The following is an 18,776-nucleotide window of genomic DNA, read 5'->3' as shown; positions in this document are numbered from 1 at the left end:
AAACCATGTCTATCAGCCTCTGACTGCATTATTTACCATTGGCCAAGATGTAAAGGTATAAATCACACAGCACTACATATTAAAATGAACACGTGTGCAATATTTCGATGTGACTACTCCTTTGTTAAACTGCATTACTCTGCAGAAAAAAAGGCAGAAACACATCTAAAAGACCAGAAATAATCTATTTCTGTCTTACAGAGAATTGCACAGCTATAGCAAACCTTCATCTCTGAAATCCTGCAGTGTTGCTCTTCGGTATTCTGCTGTTCAGACATGCAACAGTATCTTTTCACTTTCTATTATATTACTCTGAGCATTTTTTTTTCTCCAGAAAACACTTTGACATTGGCAGTAAAGTACACTGGATCAACTGTCCAGTTAATTTAAGAGCTCCGTCGCCATCAAACCTAGAAAACAAAAGCCTGGGCAACACGAATGCCTGTAACATCGTCAATACTTCTCCCTCCTGCCCCCTCTAGCTTCACCCAGCTGTTTTAAATAGCGAGGAGAAATTAAAATTCTTGAAGCCTTGCAGGATGTTTGGATTTCTGCCCTTTATTTCCATTTCTATGCGCCGTAGCTTGAAAATTTGCCCGTGATTTATAAATTCCCTGTTCAGTTTTCTTTTTGAAAGCAACGACTAGGAATCCCGGCAACGCAAATGATCTGGTGCTGGCTTCGCCTGCTGCCAAGGCGCTGCTGACAGCCCTGCCTGCTTGCCTGCCTTTTTTGATCGTCCCGGGCTCGGTGTTCGCCTGTGCCCGATGACATTATGCAATTACATGATGATAAACATCATTCGGGAATACAAACGCGAGAGGTAAACAGCTCGGGGCTCTTTATTAGTTTATTTCAAGCCATCTTTCTTGTTTTACTGCGCGGCTCCTCCCCTTTTTACAGTTTTCTGCTATTCTTTACTAATTCTAGTGATTTGAGAAATGACCTTTAACCCACGCAGTTTGCAGACTCCTAAAGGGGATAATTGAAATGCCACAGTAAACCAAAGGCAATAAAATATTATTTACTAGGCATAAAACTAAGGCTGGTCTTCCTAAAAGGAACGAACAACCCCTTTATTCCTCCCCCCGCCCCCTCGCCGGACCTGGTGCTACACCTAATTTATAAATTCCTCACCAGCTGTCCCGAGGAACGAACCGCAGCCCGGGCTGTGAGGATGCCTAAGGGAAAGGCTCCTCGGATATTAGGGAGTAACTAAATCTGCCCGGAGCGATGCTGCGGCCTCGGGCCCCGTGCGGGCAGGCAGGTGCCGGCGGGGGCGCGCAGGGTCCCGGGCTGTCCGCCCGCCCCCGGGCGCGGGGGGGTCCGCGCTGCCTTCACGCCCCCACCGCTCCTCTTTTCACGCCGTCCCGCTCCCTGCCTGCGCACCCGCGGCCCGGGCTGTCCGCGCCTTCGCTCTGAGAGCCGGGTACCCCCTTCTCGGCGGCCCCTCCGGCGCGTCTCCCTCCCGGGGAGGCGGCGGGCGCGGCCGGGCTCGGCGCGGAGCGGCGCCCCGGGCAGAGCGAAAGAGGGGCGGCCCGGGGGGCGCCGGGCAGAGCGGGGAGCGTGGCGATCGGGGCCTCGAAGAGGGGAGCTGGCCTGGTCAGTGCTCGGGGAGAGCGCGCAACAGTGGCTGATGCCGGAGGAGGGCTGCGCTTACCTGGCGGGCGAGCTCCTGGCCCGGGAGGCGTGTGCGCGGTGGCGGCGGGCTCAGGCCGGCCGAAATGTGCCTTTTCCCCCGTTGGGCTCCTGAAGGGGTTTTATTTGCACTGGAATGGCTTTGAAGGAGTGAATGCATTTATTGATAGCGGAGGTGCTTTCGCAGCCTGTTCGGATTTCCCAGGGCTGCTTTGATAATGTGCCCCCTCCCCCGCATCCCCATCCCCCGTGGACCCGCAATCGCAGGCGAATACAAGGGAAATAATGCGGAGTTACGGCATGGCTGGGGGAACGCTCCCATTTCCTGCACTTGGGTGCATGTGAGGTGTGAGAGGTGCAATAAAAACCCTTTGGCTGAGGACTGCAGAGCGGGGAAAGCACTCTGAAGTACAAAGGGTCTGCGAAGCCCTCCTCGCCTGTAGCTCTCATTGGGTCTTACGTGATTTAACCCAAACAGTTTTGTCAACAACTTGCCAAATTTACAGCGGAAAAAAAAAAAAAAAAGCTGAAGAAGGAGGAACCCAAACCGTCGAGCCCGCTCTGTCCCCCAGCGCTTGGCAAGCGGCACCCGCGGCCGCCTGTCGTGTCTCGGAGCATGCGGGAAACAAGACTTGTCAAATGAGCCACGCATCAGGAATGCTGGGGCAGCCCCCTCCGGCTCGGCCATGTGCGCTGCACATTGCACGCACATGTAGGTGAGGGGGAGCCTCTGCGGGGTCGGCCTGGCAGATCATTGTGTGTGCCCCCCCCGCCGCCCCAGGATCACCAGCCGGCACAAGGCGGCCGCGCACCCCCGCACACACACCTCTGGACAGGGTGCGCGCGGGGGGCACCGCTTTGCGGGAAGAGTTTGTGTTCACGGGGTCTTACGCCGGGCTTGGCCATCGAGAAGGGCCCGGCGATGCGGGGCTCAGCGGGGGCGGGCGGGCGCGCCCCCAGGGACGCGCTGCGGCCGCGGAGCCCCGGCGCCCCCCGCCCGCCCCGGGGCTGAAGCGGGGTCCCGCTCGCTGCCGTACAGCTTTAAAATCCAACCCAGTCTGCAATAGGTCGGCTCCGGGCGCATGCGCTGCGGAGAAAGTTTTTCAGCTGCCGTTGGCTCTCCAACTTTTTTTTGCTGCTTTTTTTTTTTTTTTTTTTTTTTTTTTTTTTTTTTTTAAAAACAGCTTTAAGCAGCGGGGTGAAGAGGAGTGAGGGAGAGACACGGGGGGGAGACGGGCCGGCTGCAGCGGGCGGGGGGCAGAGCCCTGAGGAGGAAGGCTCGGCTGCAGCGCGACGCCGTCCGCTCCGGCTCGCTCTCCCGCGCGTAACTTGCTCCCCGGCGCTGGGTGCCTTTGCCAGCGACGGATTGGGGGAGCCGCAGCTCCTGAAGCCCCCGGACTTCTCCCCTCCCCCTGCCCCTACTCGCCTTGCAGGATCAGTCGCCCCGTAAGACAGACACACGCGTGCACAAGGCCCCCCCTCCCCCTTCCCCGGCTGTGCAGAAACTTCTTTTTCAGTTGGGCTGGTTTTTTTTTTCTTTTTTGGCTTTTTCTTCTCTGTGTAAAATGGAGGGAGCCAGCCCCAGGATGGCTCTGCAGCCGCGGACTCCCGGCTCCGCACCGCCAAGCCTTTAAGCAAGTGAAGGGGGGGGGCGGGCGGGCAGGGGGGAACCCCTGCGCCCGCTCGGCTCCACTCGTCCCCCCTTGCCCGGTCCGCGCCGAGCCGCGGAGGGGGCGCGCCGGCGGCCCGAGCGCTGCCGGGGGCCGGGTGGGAGCCCCGCGGCGGCACCACCTGGGCTGGTGGGACGGATCATCGCCCGCGGCGCTTTCGCTGCCGCTTGTGAAGATTTTTATTTGCTTCCGCACAATCACGCCCACGGGCGCTGTGTGCGTGTGTTGGGTTGGCTTTTTTTTTTTTTTTTGCCTTTTTTTTTTTTGCCTCCTTCTTCTGGTGGTGGAAAGCCCTAATTACTGCGATTGCTGATGGACCTTGGAAAGAAGGCTGCACTGGTGCCCCGCTCCGCAGTCGGACACGCTCAGCCCGCGCCGGACGGAGCGACTGCTCGCCCGCCGCCCCCCGCCAGCTCCGCGGGCCCCCGCGCTCCCCCAGCAGCCGCCGCCGTCCGCTGCTTGGGAGGATACCGCCCGGCTCCTGCGATCCAGGATTTTACTTTCGCCTCGCCCTTTCCCCTCCTGCTCTGCTTGGATTACTTGGCTGCTCTCGCTCGGTGATTCCGCGGCAATGGAGGTGAGTCCGCGCGGGACGCAGGGGGTTCCGCGCGGCAGGGGGCTGCCGCCGCGGGCGCGCGGCGCAGGGTGGGCAGCACCTTGGCGGGGCGCGGCCCTGCGCGGGCGCGGTCCCGGCCGCGGGACGGCCCTCTTCTCCCCGCGCTACCGCCGTGCGCTCCCACCTCTCCGCTCTCACCCACCGCGGAGAGCGCTGCTCCCCGCTTGGAAAAAAGCTCCTTTATTTTTTTTTTTTCCTGCTCTTTTTAAATTTCCCCCCCGGAGAGAGGCTGCCCGCCGCAGGGACACTTGCTGGTCTCGCTCTGCCCGCCGCCTCCCGGTGCATCTTTCTGGCAGCGGCTCCTAACGCGAGTTTAAAGACATCTTTCCAAACTTCCCAAACTTTCCCCGGGAAGATCGCTATGGAGGAGCTCAACGTCGGCGCTAATGGTGGCCTGTACCTTTAAGGAGAGCTGGCTGGGGGCCAGCGGAGGACTTGGAGTCAGCCCCCCCCCCCGCCCCTCCTTTTTAATTTTATTCTAAGTTTCTGGAGATTATCACTCTGCATCTGCAGAGGGTCCCGCCTGGGTCAGAGCGGAGGAGCGCGGCTCCTCGGGGTCCCCTTGGCGCTGCGAGGACTCCATGTTGGAAAGGCTGTTGGCTTTTTGTTTGTTTGTTTTTAATTGTCAATTGTATGGTAAATCGGTTGCGCTCGGAGGGTCACGGAGAGTTCAGTTGGGCCGAGGAAGCGAGGCTTTTCCCCGGCCGGAGCGGGCGCGGAGGGGAGGACGGAGATGCGCCTTAAACCCCCCGGCAAACACCCCCCCTCCGGCTCTCTGGGAGGAGGGAGCTGGGCTGGGGACCCAGTGAGTGCCTTTCTCTGTAAACGTGAAACCTGGCCTCGCCCGTCCAAAATGGATGTAAAGCCGCAGCGGGGAGCAGGGGGAGGCCGGGGCGTTCCCCGCAGAGCCGCTGCGACTCCCGCGGAGGCCGCCACGGTTTACAGCCCCCCGGAGCCGAGGCTCTGGATGCCGCCTTCCCGCAGGTAGTGCTCCCAGAAAACCAGATGCCTTCGCAGGCTTTCCAGACACCCCGTGTAAAACAGGATCACAGGCGATCCCGCGGCTGCAGGATCTGTAAAAGTCTCCCTTTTCATCTCAGCAAAGAGCGCGGGCTCCGCATGGGGTGCATTAAACACCAAAAAGCAATCTCCGCGGCCCTACAAAGTTGAAAATGGTGCCTCATACTCCTGATAGCCAATGCTGCCATGCTGCCGGCGAGTCTTGCTTTTTTTGTTGTTGTTGGCTTTTTTGTGTTGTTTTTGATGACAGCTTGTCAGCCGCTGCGTGCAAAAGGGACGGGCTGGAGGGGCTGGGCCCCCGCCCGTGCCCCCGGCCGCAGGTGCCTCCTCCCGCCTCGCCGCGCAGCGCCGTGTCAGGAGGACGAGGAGGGCGATAAAAGCGATGATGAGGAACGGGAGGTGCCGTCGGAGGGGCAGCAGCCACCCGTCCCCGTCGCCTCCCGGGGCTGCGGCGGCCGAGGCCGCCCCCTGTTGGGAGCGGGGAGGCACAGCTCCCCGGGGGCCGCCGGGCCGGGGCTCGAGGGCTCCGGGGCTCCGGTCCGATGCTGCACTGGCTGCGGCGCTGGGCAGGCCCGAGGGGGCATCCGGGCCCTTTGAACGGGGCAGCGGGTCTCGCAGCGGGGGCGCCGTCCCCCTTCCCGCGGTGCCCCGGCTCACTCCGCGCCCGGCGGGCCCCTGCCGCTCGCCCCGCCGGGGCAGCTCGGCGTGCAGCGGGCTGGCTGGTGGGCCGGGCAGCTGCACCTCTGTTGGGGTACCGCTTGGGCACCGGCGTCTCCAAACTCCTCAGGCCTCGGGCAGTTCCATGGCACTTCTTTGTTATTATTATTATTGCTGTTATTATTTTAAGAACTAACAGATGAAAGAAAAAACCCCAACACGTTGGCTTTTGGGTGTTGCAGCGAGCTCCTCGCACACCTTCCCTCGCCTCGTCCTTTGCTTAATGTGCCCACGGCTTTCGCATCTTTCCCGGAATTTATCCCATCTAAAAGAGACGGGCTCTTTTCTGCTGCTGGAGACCGGCCCCCATTCACCCACCCCCGGTGATACCAGATGGTACCAGTGAGGAACTGGGGGGCTCCCCCCCGGGCAGGAGGTATTTAACCTGCAGGAGGCGGCCAGGGGCGCGGGGAGGCTTCGCCCCCGGCGCGGTGGCGGTGAGCGGCGCGGCGCTCCGCGGGCACACGCGTGCGGGCCCCCACGCAGACTGCAGTTCCCCGCGTGTGTCCGGGCAGGTTTCGCGTCAGCCCGACTTCCCGCCGCGGCGCTGCGATCGGTCCTCTCCTCCCGACCCTTCGCAAACAGAAATAAATTAGAATTAAGAGCACCTTCAATTCAGCATTAAGGGCTTTTTGAGAATGAATAGGGAGCCCCCAAGTGTCGAAATGTCTTTTTTTTTTTCTTTTTTTTTTTTTCCCCTTCCGAGGGGAGGGGAAATAAAAAACCGTGCCTGGCACTGGTTAGCGAGTTAAAGAGTCCCGTGTGAGGACGCAGACGGTGATCGTGGGACCTGTCGAGGGAAGCGTTTGACTTCCAAGACAGCAGCCTGGTTGTTGCAGGGGCCGGGTCGGGACGCGGAGCCGCTCCTTGTCGCTCCTGGTACCTCCCCGGGCCGGTAGCGATCCCGGCGGGGCCTAGGGGCTGCCGTCGGGGCTGTCACCGCGTCCCCAGCGCGGAGCTCGGGGCTGCCTCGGCGATTGCGGAGAGCGGGCGGCGGCACAGCACGGAGGCTGCGGCGAGATGGTGTAGGGGGCAGCGGGGAGCGCCTTCCCCGGCCGGCGGGGAAGCGCGAGAACCGCCCGCATCGTCCCCGTGTGGGAGCCGCCGGGGCCCCCCCCGCGGCACCGACGCCCTCGTGGCACCGGCGTCCCCCCCCTTCCCGCTCGGGTCGCTTTGCAAACCTGAAGCCGCCTTTAGCCAGCCGGCAGCGTTTCGCGTCCACGATGCTGGCTCCGGAGCGGGGAGCGATGGGGTAATGCCCGGCCCGCGGGTCGCCTGTAGCCCCGGGGCAGCGGGGATGGCCGGGCGGGGTGCGGGGATGGGGACCCCGTGTCCGGAGCAGCGGTCCCGTCCCGCGGCGGGCGGGGTGCGGGGAGCGGCGGGGCCGGGGCAGAAGGACAGGCGGGCGCGGGTCGGTGCTGCGGCCGCCCCGGGAAGGCGGTGTCCGCGGGGGGTGGGGGTGCGTGGGTGGGTTTTGCCCGGTGGAGCGGGAGCCGCGACGTGCCTCTGTCTGGCACCGAAGCCTCGGAGGGGAGAAGGGCAGGCGAGTCAGAGTCAAGTTAAAAGGGGTACTTCCGTTGTTTAAACTTGAATGCTCGAAAATGGTCTGAGCAGCAATAAACAATCTGATCCTTTTTCTCCCCCCTCTAGAAATCCACTGCAGTATTAATCCAAGGAGGTGCTTTGGGGACAGTTGGCAGTACAATGGCTTCTCAGTACCTCATAGTGGCTCTGGCCATTTTCTCCTCTTTTACCCAGGTTGTAATAGAAGCCAGCTCGTGGTGGTAAGCATCTTGTATCGACTGATTTTAAAAGGGGGTATCAAGATTTGCTTGATTAAATGTCGATTTACTTCTTATGTACTTTGTTTCTGAGGGAGTACTGCATGAACATGAGACAGCAGGGGAGTAATGTTTTAGTTGTAATACGTTGTGTAGTAAAATGAATGGATCTCTCGAATAAGTGTAAGAGTGCAACATCTTGTGTTGTAAAATTCAGTTTTTAGAATGCTGTAAAGTAGATTCTCTCTGGATTTATCACCCTTAAATTACTAGAATTGCCTCTCTTGAAACAAGAGTCACTTCAATACCCTTAGATGAGAAATATTGCGTATATAAGAGAGAATGCTGATTTACAAGTAAAAACTTTTATTAAAGTTTCTGTTTGAACTTTTCTGTAACTTAAATGTTTATAAATGTATTTTGTTACAAAGAAGTACATTTAAATTTCTGCTTTGGCAAATTATCTGTTTCTGTATAGTGTACGCTGTGGGGAGTTCTTGAAGTAGATGTTTCTCTGCTATTTCAAGTGATCCTTTTCGCATTAATGGCCACTTTTTAATTGAAATGTATTATGTGAAGAGCACTTTAAGAATTAAGAAAACAAAGTTGATTTTGTTTACAATGAATATACTTGCCTCTGTGTTTTTGTGTGTTGTTCAGAAGAAGCTGGAAGTGGTCTGTAGCAAGTTTTTAACTTCTGGCTCGTTAAAGGTTTCCCTATTTGTTTATGGTAGAACAGATTGAAAAATCCAGACTTAAATCTGAAATGTGTGTTAAAATAAATTGGGGTTTGGGTTTTTTTTTTTTCATTTTTGCTTTATTTATTTTTCTGGCCTTGCAGTTGTTTGGAGCTTCTATTGTTTTTACTGCGTCCATTTAAGTTGGTAAAGGACTGCCTAGATGCAAGTCTTCCAAGTCTGCGTCTTACTTCAGTCCCTAATGTATGGTGATAAAATGTCTTTAAAACAAAAGTTTCATATTTAAGAGGTTTTAAGTGTTTTTTTTTTTTTTCTCACCTATTAGCAAAACCAGGAGTTGTATACTCGTGTATAAGATACAGTTCTGTTTGGGATTTATAGATGACTTTTTTTTTTTTTTGAGTCTTCTCTTTATTAATGCAAATCTTTCTTTATGCAGGTCTTTAGGGATGAACCCTATGAACCCCATGAACCCTGTTCAGATGTCAGAGGTATATATAATAGGAGCCCAGCCACTATGTAGCCAGCTAGCAGGGCTTTCCCAAGGACAGAAGAAACTCTGCCAATTGTATCAGGACCATATGCAGTTCATTGGAGAGGGTGCAAAGACGGGCATTAAGGAGTGCCAGTATCAGTTCAGACATAGAAGATGGAATTGCAGCACTGTGGACAACAACTCTGTTTTTGGCAGAGTCATGCAGATAGGTAGGAAGCAACATCTTTATGATTAAACTCTTGTCTAAGGATATGTATGGCACATACTGTTCTGCACTTGAAACTCTTGCCAGGTTCTTACTGAGTACTGCATCCAATCAAGTGTTTTTAAAAGTTGGCAAAGGAGTTGAATTATTTTTAGCTGAAGGTGATTTCCCACCGCTGTCCAGCCATGTGTCTCGGAAAACAAAGTAGGAATATGTATTTGCATATGCGAATAGAGGAGAAAGGACAATGCGGCCCTGAAATCTCCTTTTAGAAAACCTGAGACAAAATGAAGGCAACCTAAGAGAATTAAAAACAGCAGCATCTTGTAAAAGTAAAGATGCCCATGTCTAGTTCCAAAGTTAGCAGCTGCATAATAAATTGCTCTTGGTCTGGAGGTTAACTGAAAATTGCTGCTCTGTCTATCAGTGTTTATAGGCAATTCCTTCTTGCTTGTTTGCAGATATGGTAACTTTTTTCTCTTTTTGAGAAAGGTAAGTTTATGTGAAAAATAATGTAGCTGGGTAATCTTTATGAAATCAGTTCTATCAGGACAAAATGTGTCATTGTCCTTGTAACTCTCATTTAATGTAATCATATAGCTGGTAAGAGAGACAGATTCCTGTTTAACATCACAATTTGGTGGGCACCCAACCCTTTCCCTATCAGATCCTCTTTGAAATGTGCTTCTCCAGTGCTCACGTGCTGCTTGCCTTTCCTGTCATTTAAGGACCTCATCATATTTTACAGTCCTTGGCAAAATTTTAACCAGTGCTGCTGAACTGGGTCCATTGTGAAACCTTCCTCTGACTTTCCCAAGTTAGGTTGCTGATTCTGTGTAAGCAACTGAAAAATGGGTATTTCCCTGGGTGACAGTTGTGATCTTTTATGTAGTGATCAGTACACTAACAAACTCAGCAGTGCTTTGTAGTTGGAGATGTAAAGTAAAGCTTTTATGTAAGTGTTTTTTTGTCCTGCTTTAAAAAAATAAAGTTTTAAAATCAGACTCAAGCTAGCTTTATCTGTACAGAGGCTAAGTCCAGTTAAGGTTGAAGGAATACATCAATTAACATTTGGTCTCAATTTTTGTTAAAAGAAATTTTTATTTGGAGATTGCCAGACAAATAGAAAAAAACTATTGCATAAAAGTACCTAATTGGAACAGCTGATTTTAGATGAACTACCTTCCCTAGGTTTTTTGCAAGCACACAATTACCCCCCCCGCCATAGACTTTGTGTTTTTTTACCCTACCCAAGCAAAAGTCTAAAAGAACATGAAAAATGAAATAAAACTTCGTCTGTAGACCTATCTGTTCTAATAATCTAACAAATGTCAGAAAAATAATCTGTTTGGAATTTGGGCCTTCATCCTTCAGCCCTTATTTATTACCCAAGAAAGTAAAAATTAGCTCAAGAAGACTACTGGTGTGAAAAAAGATACAGGATCGGGTCCGTGAACTGTGGTGTCTGTCTCTGGAATAGATGTTTCTGCCCTCCCCAAGTATGACAGATCTATTTAAAGGTGGTTTCTTTCAAGTTAAATAACTTTGCCGCACCCTTCTGCTGAATATGGCTTTATTAGCTGATGTCTACACAGCAATTCATCATGTAATTAAGCCACTTATTCTAATTGCAGATGGAAGCAAGGTTAATAGCCATATTCAAGAGTCAGAGAGCCTAAAGAGTGTGTTCACTGAGAACAGGATAGGTGTTGTGGGTAATAGTTGTATTATTTCATGCTGACCTTCGGTAATGACCAGTTGCTGTTCTGAGTGGAAAGAAAAATGGGTACATTTAAAGCCTGATTCAATTTTACTTCAGCCCGCCGTACCCTGTCTCGTCAGGGACTGTCGGATACTCCTTACTCTCACCGATGTGAGAAGCTGGTAGTCAGCATCTGAATGCACATAGTTTGGGAGGATTTTGTCATCTGAGCTAAGGACGTGCTGTCACTGGCTGTGCATAGAGGAGTGCCTAGGCAAAGCACTGACTGACAGCATGGTAATTACCCCAGTGTATAAATGGACAGTCTTTCTTCCAGGGTTTATCCTGCAAAGTTAGCTAAAGCTGTACAAATAAACCTAGCGTTGGGTTTGGAAAGTTGCTCTGTGGCTTATTGAACTGTAAAATTTTAGGGCTTTTGTTCGCTGCTGCTTTCCTTTGCTGCTGGTTCCCAAGTCAGGCCATCGTCCTTTCTGCCTTCACTGCCTTGAACCATCTCCTGGCTTTGTGGCTGGCCCAGGGCTGGCTGTCCTTGGGCTTTCCAAACAGCTAAGAAGTGCTAACTTAAAATAAAATAACTGAATCCTCCCCAAACAGTTCGATGTAGTTGGGTCCAGTTTATTCATGCCTGCTGCCTGATGTTGAATGCTTTTAAAATACAAGACAAAGAACATTTTGTATCTTATGTTCAGGTATAAAAAAAAATTGTTCTGTTCTTGCAGACTTATTCGTATCAAGTGTAAAGCTCAGCTCCTTGCTCTGTGGGTGGCTTCCTACAGTGTATGTATATTGAACAGTTCCATTTCTATGTTTTATATATATGGGCGAGAGGGGACTTGAACGTGTTTGGAATGTGTGTTTCCTTGCCATGGCTACAATAGAGAGAAACGCTGGACTGTGGGAAAAGACAGATATGTTTGACAGTGAAGGAAAGCACAGTTGTGCCTAAAGACTTAAAAAAAAAAAAAAAAAAGAAAGAAAAAACCCTCAGAGTAACTCATCCATGTGGAACCATCACTCTTAATGTGTTCCTGGGGTCGATGACTCGAGGCAGTGTTGGCTTGCAACCTGCGAGGGCTTGAAATCTCCTTCAGCAGCTGATGCTATTTTATAATTTGCCTAAATGTTCAAGGAGGGAACTTGAGGGGCGACTCTCCTTTCTGTACCTCAGCCTTTCCTTCTCCTTCCCACTAGAGTAAGTTCTTTAAAATGTGCTCCAGGATAATAATGAAAACTAGTCAAAAAAAGTCAGCTTTATGAGTTTAACTCCTGCAATAAACAGCATAGTTAACCATGTGAAAGCATGAGCAAACTAAACATGGAAAAGAATAAAATGGAACGGAAGAGGCGAGTTCTGTGGTCCGAAGCAGACCACGTTTCTTTCTTCTCAATCTAGTAGAAATTTTGCTTAAGGAATTAATCCAAAAATGTGTGTTACAGAACAAATGGGAACATTAAAATCTCTATGAGGTTCCCCCTGCTATAGTTTGCAGTAAATGCAAGGCATAACTCACCGCATAAAGCCAAATCTTTTTTTAACTGAAAAGGCTACTCCTGTAACCCTTTATACCCATAATTCATGCAAGTACTTCCAGGAGCAGGTGTCTGTGAGAATAGACCATTGTAAGTAAGGGAGCGAAATGCTTCTCATCTTCCTTAAATTTTGTCTTTCCCGACATAAGACTTTTGATTTTGCCCATTTAAAACCAGCATCCATTACTAAAATTAATCCAGTGGATGACAGCTATTATATTAACAAAGCTGCTCTGAGCATGGTGTCATCTTGATGTTAAATATGGACCAGACTGCAAATTATTTGTGTTCCAGAAGAGCTTGAAAGCTCCTATTAGATTTGACCTGTTATGGTAGGTCTTGTATAAAGAGTTTCTGCCTCAAAATGTTGCTGCCTAAATACATATGACATGTCCAAAACGTAACCTCTTAAAGCCCTAATTTTACAAAGGCCCATGCTGTTCCCTAAGAAAAATCTTGTAAAATCGAGATTGAAAACTAGCTTGATCTATTGATTTGACTAAAGATTAGGAATAAAACTTAACTCATATAAATTGAAAATAAAAGAACTATATAGTCTATTCTCAGTCATTCTGGGAATCTTTCTTGGAAAAGAGCCATTGGGATGCTGTCTCTTAAGATGAAAAGCAAACTTCAAGTAGGCTCTCTGGTGCAAGTTTTGTGGGTTTTTTTGTTGTTTGTTTGAAAGCTTTTCTAGTTGTAGTCAGAACTTGTGGAATCCTTGGAAAAGCAACAGGGAAGTCAGGCTCTAAATAAAGGTGAGATTAGATACTGTCAAGGGCATGGTATGTGGCCATGTCTTGCATTGTGGGTATTTTAACTTTTTCTTCCAAAAGTTTGAAACTCGAGGTTTTCAATTTCCATTTAAGGGTACCAGATGCAGGAGAAAACCTTCAAGGACTCCTTGTGCCAAGGGTTTTTTCTTCCCTGTAATTTGTAAAGATGATTGTCCGTGGACTCACTTGCCATGAGGTGGAATGGTGGATACTAAACAGCGCAGGTTGTCGTTAGTTTTAAATAGCCTCCTACAGAAGTGCCTGGCTTATGCGTAGGGTGAAAAGTTGTGTGTTCTTCTGCTGTGCATTTCTTTTGATACCGGGAGGCTTTGTAAAATGCTAAACTTTAAATAAATTGGAACAAGTGGGTGAAGTGCATAAATCATATTTGAGAAGTAGTAATTTAAGAACCAGACTTTTAAAAGTTGTATTTAACATTTGTTTTTTCTGAAAGACAAGGGAGTCTTTTTCCCTTTCTGTCCCTCACACGCAGGCACGGTTGCTTTGGCCCCGCTGGCATCGTGCTCCAGCCCTGATTCACCTCCTCCTCACTTCCTCGTTCTAGTTTTCACCAGCACGAATGAGAAGTGACTCCTGGTCTTCACAAACACCTTGTGTGCTCTAATTGAATTGGTTTTGCTTGAGTTTTTTTTGAGTGAAGATGTTCTGAGGAGCATGGTTGAGGGTTACTCTACCTTTTAGTAGGTGAATGAATTATGGTGGCTCCTGGAGAGCCTTTGCCCTCCTGGCTCATCAGCAAGCAGGGAGTGGTGCACTTGGGCTCTCCCCTAACACTGCTTATCTTTCCACGCAGGCAGCCGGGAGACAGCGTTCACCTACGCGGTGAGCGCGGCTGGGGTGGTCAACGCCATGAGCCGTGCCTGCCGGGAGGGCGAGCTTTCCTCCTGCGGCTGCAGCCGAGCAGCGCGGCCCAAGGACTTACCCCGGGACTGGCTTTGGGGTGGCTGTGGGGATAACATTGAATATGGATACCGTTTCGCCAAGGAATTCGTTGACGCCCGGGAGCGCGAGAGAGTTTACCAGAGAGGCTCCTACGAGAGCGCCCGCATCATGATGAACCTGCACAACAATGAGGCCGGGAGAAGAGTAAGTGGCTACGAAACAGCACGTCCCCCTGGCCCTGTCCATGTTCCTCCTTTTGGGGAAAGACATGCCTCAGTGGGACATGGGGCAGCGCTGGGCGGTGACCAGCCACCAAGGCTTGTCTCCATTTCGATGCACAAAACAAGAAAACAGCAAATACCGGGTATAGGTGGGTGGAGAGTGTACGAATTTGTGTTACTCCTGGTTGTCTGACAGGCCTATTGCCTTCCCCATGGGAGAGGTTTGGGACCGAAGTGTGTTGTGTTCTCCTCCATATTGTTTATTAAAAGTACCCAGCTTGTTGTGGATTTTCTGTGGAACAGAATTTTATTAGTTTTTATTTCCAACTAGGACAGCATGCATTGGAGGGGAGAGGGACGCGCTGGGCTTCCCAGGCTGGAATTGTGCCGTGGGGTTGTTCTGCCTCTCTTTTTATTCTGCTTTAAGAGGATGTGAAAAGCCTCTCCATATTATTAGAAAACATGGTCTTCTGTGGTTAAACATGTCTTTATGGTTTCTTTAATCTTGAAAATGCCTTAAATGAATGGGTGTAAACTTCTTCTTTTTTTAATAGTCTGAATACGAAGAGCCAAAATCATTATTTTCCTAGAGCTTGAAGTGCCAGAAATAGTCGGCTGGAGACTTTACACTTGTGTTCTAAGGTGAAGAAGGATGAAAGATAATTGAAAATTAATAGTATTTAAATGGGAGAGGAGGGTGTCTGAAAGCAATGGACAGGCCAATTTACTATTAGCAAGAAGAAAAATGACACTTTCACAGTTGCATACAGATACTCGAGCAGTTTTTTCCTTCCTCAGCCTCATCTTTGTGGTGCCATTTGGCAGCGTTAAGACTTTTCTGTAACTGCTGGGTGGATGTTGTCTACAGTATCATCTAATGTGTCAGACCCCAGGATTTTTGGGGCAGTGTCAACACTGACTCTTATTTCTGTTTGTACAGGGCAAATGACTGATATTTCCCTGCCAAAGCTTTGTAAAGAGGATATTGCTATGTAGCTGTCTCCCACCCATAGGTGTTTGGGGGTTTCTTCTTGGATGAAGTCTCCCTTGCAGAGCAGTATTTAGGATAGGAGGAGGATGCTGAGCCAAGAGTAGACAATCAGCTGCAGCTGAGCCAGGAGCAAGAGGAATCTTAACTCTTTCCCTAATTGCAGCCTCAAGCAGAGATCAATAGAGAGAGTAACTCAGATAGAAAATAAAGGGATGTTTTACATTTCTCAATGAAACAGCAAAATCCTTTGCTGGCGTGAGAGCAAATTCCTAAAATTTGAGTGCAGCCTGACTGATGCTGCTGTCTGGGCTGTGTGTGAGCTGTTGCGGCTGGCTCTGCGGTGGGGAGAGGCTGGCGAGAGCACTCCCCTCCTCCTCCCGCTTAACGGGGGTGCTGGGGGTGCATGTGTGTCTGCTCGGTGCTGGGGGTGCACGTGTGTCTGCTCGGTGCTGGGGCTCTTCCTCCCCAGCGTATTGCAGCAGGGAAGAGAATGCTAAGGCGAATATTGTGGAGGGGCGAGTGGGAATGCGACAGGGGCAGGGACTGAGGGGAATAAATGCTTTCACAGCCATGCTAATCTTTCATCATCCTTTTTGCTTTCTCTCCCCGGCTTCTCCAGACTGTGTACAACCTGGCTGACGTGGCCTGTAAGTGCCACGGTGTCTCTGGTTCCTGTAGCCTGAAGACCTGTTGGCTGCAGCTTGCCGATTTCCGCAAGGTAGGCGATGCCCTGAAGGAGAAATACGATAGTGCTGCTGCCATGAAACTCAACAGCCGGGGAAAGCTGGTGCAAGTGAACAGCCGCTTCAACGCACCCACCATCCACGACCTGGTCTACATCGATCCCAGCCCTGACTACTGCGTGCGCAACGAGAGCACCGGGTCCCTGGGCACCCAGGGCCGCCTTTGCAATAAGACCTCGGAGGGCATGGATGGCTGCGAACTCATGTGCTGCGGCCGGGGGTACGACCAGTTCAAGACGGTGCAGCGGGAGCGCTGCCACTGCAAGTTCCACTGGTGCTGCTACGTGAAATGCAAGTTGTGCACAGAGATTGTGGACCAATTTGTGTGCAAATAGGGGACGGACGAGGTGGGAGGAACTGCAGCCACCTGCCAGCAAGGGGTGCAGGCCTCTTTCCCTTTCCACAGGACTATCTCCACTTTATTTATAGAGTCTAACGAGTTGTGGTCGTCTTTCAAAAAAAAAAAAAAAAAAAAGGGCGAGGGAAAGGAAAAAGAAAAAAGAAAAATATAACTGTTGCAAAGAAAAGTGCCTGGAAACCCTCCCTGCATCCATCCCAGAACTGTGTGCGGCTTATATTTTTGGCAATAATGGGGGAGAACCTGAGAATATTTATTTTACAAAGTTAAAAAAAAAAATTTACTTTTCTTAAAAACAATAGAGTAGTTTGAGGGGAAAATCCAACATATCCTAATTTAGTCCCATGGGACGTAATACATGTGCAGTAGGCAGAGCAACCATGTAATGTGCTTGGGATGTTAGAACAATCTTTATGGATGTGAGGAACACGCAGACCTGTCCATGACACTTAGTTTCAGACACTAGAAGTTATCAGAATAGGGTATATAAAGCTGTTCAGTACATTTAGGGCTCTGCAAATAAGGGGTGGTATATTAATCACAAAGTGCAGTGTCAGTTGCATATCTGAATGTGCCCGCTTAAGTGCGCGATGTCATCGGAGGGTGAAGAGCAAAGGATCATAAAGGCTTCAACTGTGCTATTCCTGGGTCACCGTGTCTGCTTCCAGAACCTAACAAGACCAAAAAAAAAAAGAAAAAATCTGCCTTGATGAATAATAAAGATACTCCTCAAGGCAGAATGTGGCCTTACTAGCTAATTGTGACGGTTGAGTGTCTCATCTTACAGAGCGGTACTTCACTACTACCGAGCGTGGAGAGCAGCCAAGGTGCAGATTGCGTGGAGCACTGTAGCCGGGCAGAGAGGAGCTGCGTGCTTGCAAACAGTTTCGGTCTCCCAGCCTGGAAAGCCCATAGAAAACATAATTCCCCAAATTTGAAAATGCCTTAAAAATGGCGTAATAGCTGGCTGTCTTTCAAAACACAGCTTGACAAATAACTCCTCTAATTTTATGGGAGAAAATAAATCATTAGATATCCACTCTTGGAATGATTGATTTTTATTTTTTTCGCAGATTTTGGGAACGCTTTCACTTGAGACAATACTTTCATATTTTAATAACGTTAACTGGTTATTATAGTTCAATTAAATGTTGCAGCAATACCAAATTTATCATCCTATGTCTTTAATACACATGCTTTAGATAATATATTGCAGATATACATTACAACTGTTCAGACTATACTTGAGCAGTTACATATATATGGGAGAACGGTGGTCTGCTGGTGTCTGATATTTCAAAGCTTTTTGTGCATATATATTTTAATGATTTAAGAAATAATAAAACTTCTAAATTACAGGGGCAGTTCATCCCCCATTTTCTTTTTCAGATCTCTTCAGGTTTTTAGATTGATTCTAACCTTTTGGTGTTTTTTATTTTTTTTTTTTAATTATTTTTAAAAAACTTTTATAATTCAAAAGTTTTAAGGATAATCACAAAGAAGTAAGCCTCTTCCCAGCTTTAGGAGTTTCTTGGGTGGTTGTTAGAGGCAGCACCCTGCACTTGAATTGATACTGGTCTGGAGATCTCTTCTATTCCACTCTCACATTAAGGGCATTATTGATTATTGCTGAAAGGAGACACCTTCCCACTGTAAAATGTGCTGCATTTGGCTCTTGCTTTTCAGCTTTTGAAATGGAAATTGCTATTTGAACAATATGCGTTCCCCCCCCACCCCCGCTGTGTATTTGCACAGGATTTCATTGTTGGTTCAGATGCCTCTTTCCAACTCAGTCCCATCCAACAAGTTAAAGAGAATGGTTTTACAAATACCAAGTGAGGAAAATCTTTCACTTTAGCCTAGTTGTACTAAAGCCTTCATTTTTCACAAGCCTTTAAGCTGTATCATTAAGTTCATCTTGATCATTTATCGGCTTCTCAGTGGCGCTTTATTGCTCTTAATTTATTGTACAAGGACATATTTACCCCTCATCTTCAGATGTTTGCAAAGAATATCTTTAAAGTAAGATAAATAAATAAAGCACTAATTCATTGAATATGTCACTTTGGTTTTTATTGTAAAAAAAACACGATAATTTTTTTTTCATTTGCTGAATCACCTCCTGTTCCTTTTTAGTGACTTGTCTGAGCAGAGCTGAATCTCATGATCCTAGCGATTAAAACAGTATTTAATGTAAAATATTTTACTTGTCATTCAGATATGTAAATCTTCTATGTCCTTTCCTCTGTTCTGTACATTTAATGTACATATTTCTGTCTTGCGTGATTTGTATATTTCACTGGTTTAAAAAAAAAAAGAAAGGATTATGCCATAATGGAAGATAGACTATAAAAATAAAACTTTGGTTGTATATTGGGAAGTGGTTTTAATTATCTTTCAGAGGAGGGTTTGTTAAAACAATGAAGAGAGTTGATTTTTAAATTTACTATGTGGTAAAACAGGGAAGTGGTTGTTCGCCAAACATACAAAGTACATCTTGAAGGGAAAAAAAAAAAAATCTCGAATCCCTGCATCTGTGAACTAGAAAGCATTTGAGAGATGGGTAAGTACTTAATTGACAATGGATATGGATCTGGGTTAATGTTCTTTGTGTGCATATGGTTTCCAGGGCTGCTTGTAGTAATTCTGGGACAGTGGGGCCTGATCCTGTGAACACCTTCCTTCAGTAA

At 49.0% G+C, this 18,776-nt stretch overlaps 1 protein-coding gene across 1 annotated transcript; it reads left to right on the top strand.

Moving 5' to 3' along the window:
* The first annotated feature begins 3,833 nt into the window (after positions 1 to 3,833).
* WNT5A (Wnt family member 5A) lies at positions 3,834 to 18,411 on the top strand. Its single transcript, XM_068408625.1, has 5 exons — positions 3,834 to 3,885; positions 7,312 to 7,445; positions 8,580 to 8,845; positions 13,685 to 13,977; positions 15,605 to 18,411. Exons 1-5 carry the CDS (start codon positions 3,880 to 3,882, stop codon positions 16,061 to 16,063), a joined length of 1,158 nt encoding a protein of 385 aa, XP_068264726.1. The 5' UTR covers positions 3,834 to 3,879; the 3' UTR covers positions 16,064 to 18,411.
* The last annotated feature ends 365 nt before the right edge of the window (positions 18,412 to 18,776 follow it).

Source organism: Nyctibius grandis, chromosome 10, assembly GCF_013368605.1.
Source record: "Nyctibius grandis isolate bNycGra1 chromosome 10, bNycGra1.pri, whole genome shotgun sequence".
Taxonomy (NCBI): domain Eukaryota; kingdom Metazoa; phylum Chordata; class Aves; order Nyctibiiformes; family Nyctibiidae; genus Nyctibius; species Nyctibius grandis.
The sequence above is the reverse complement of the archived record's forward strand: the minus strand, read 5'-3'. Positions and strand labels throughout refer to the sequence as shown.

Excerpts from the sequence above, each read along its gene's own strand:
- WNT5A (XM_068408625.1), top strand. Across the intron at positions 7,446-8,579 it reads ATAGAAGCCAGCTCGTGGTG|GTCTTTAGGGATGAACCCTA; the intron begins GTAAGCATCTTG and ends TTCTTTATGCAG. Across the intron at positions 8,846-13,684 it reads TGGCAGAGTCATGCAGATAG|GCAGCCGGGAGACAGCGTTC; the intron begins GTAGGAAGCAAC and ends CTTTCCACGCAG.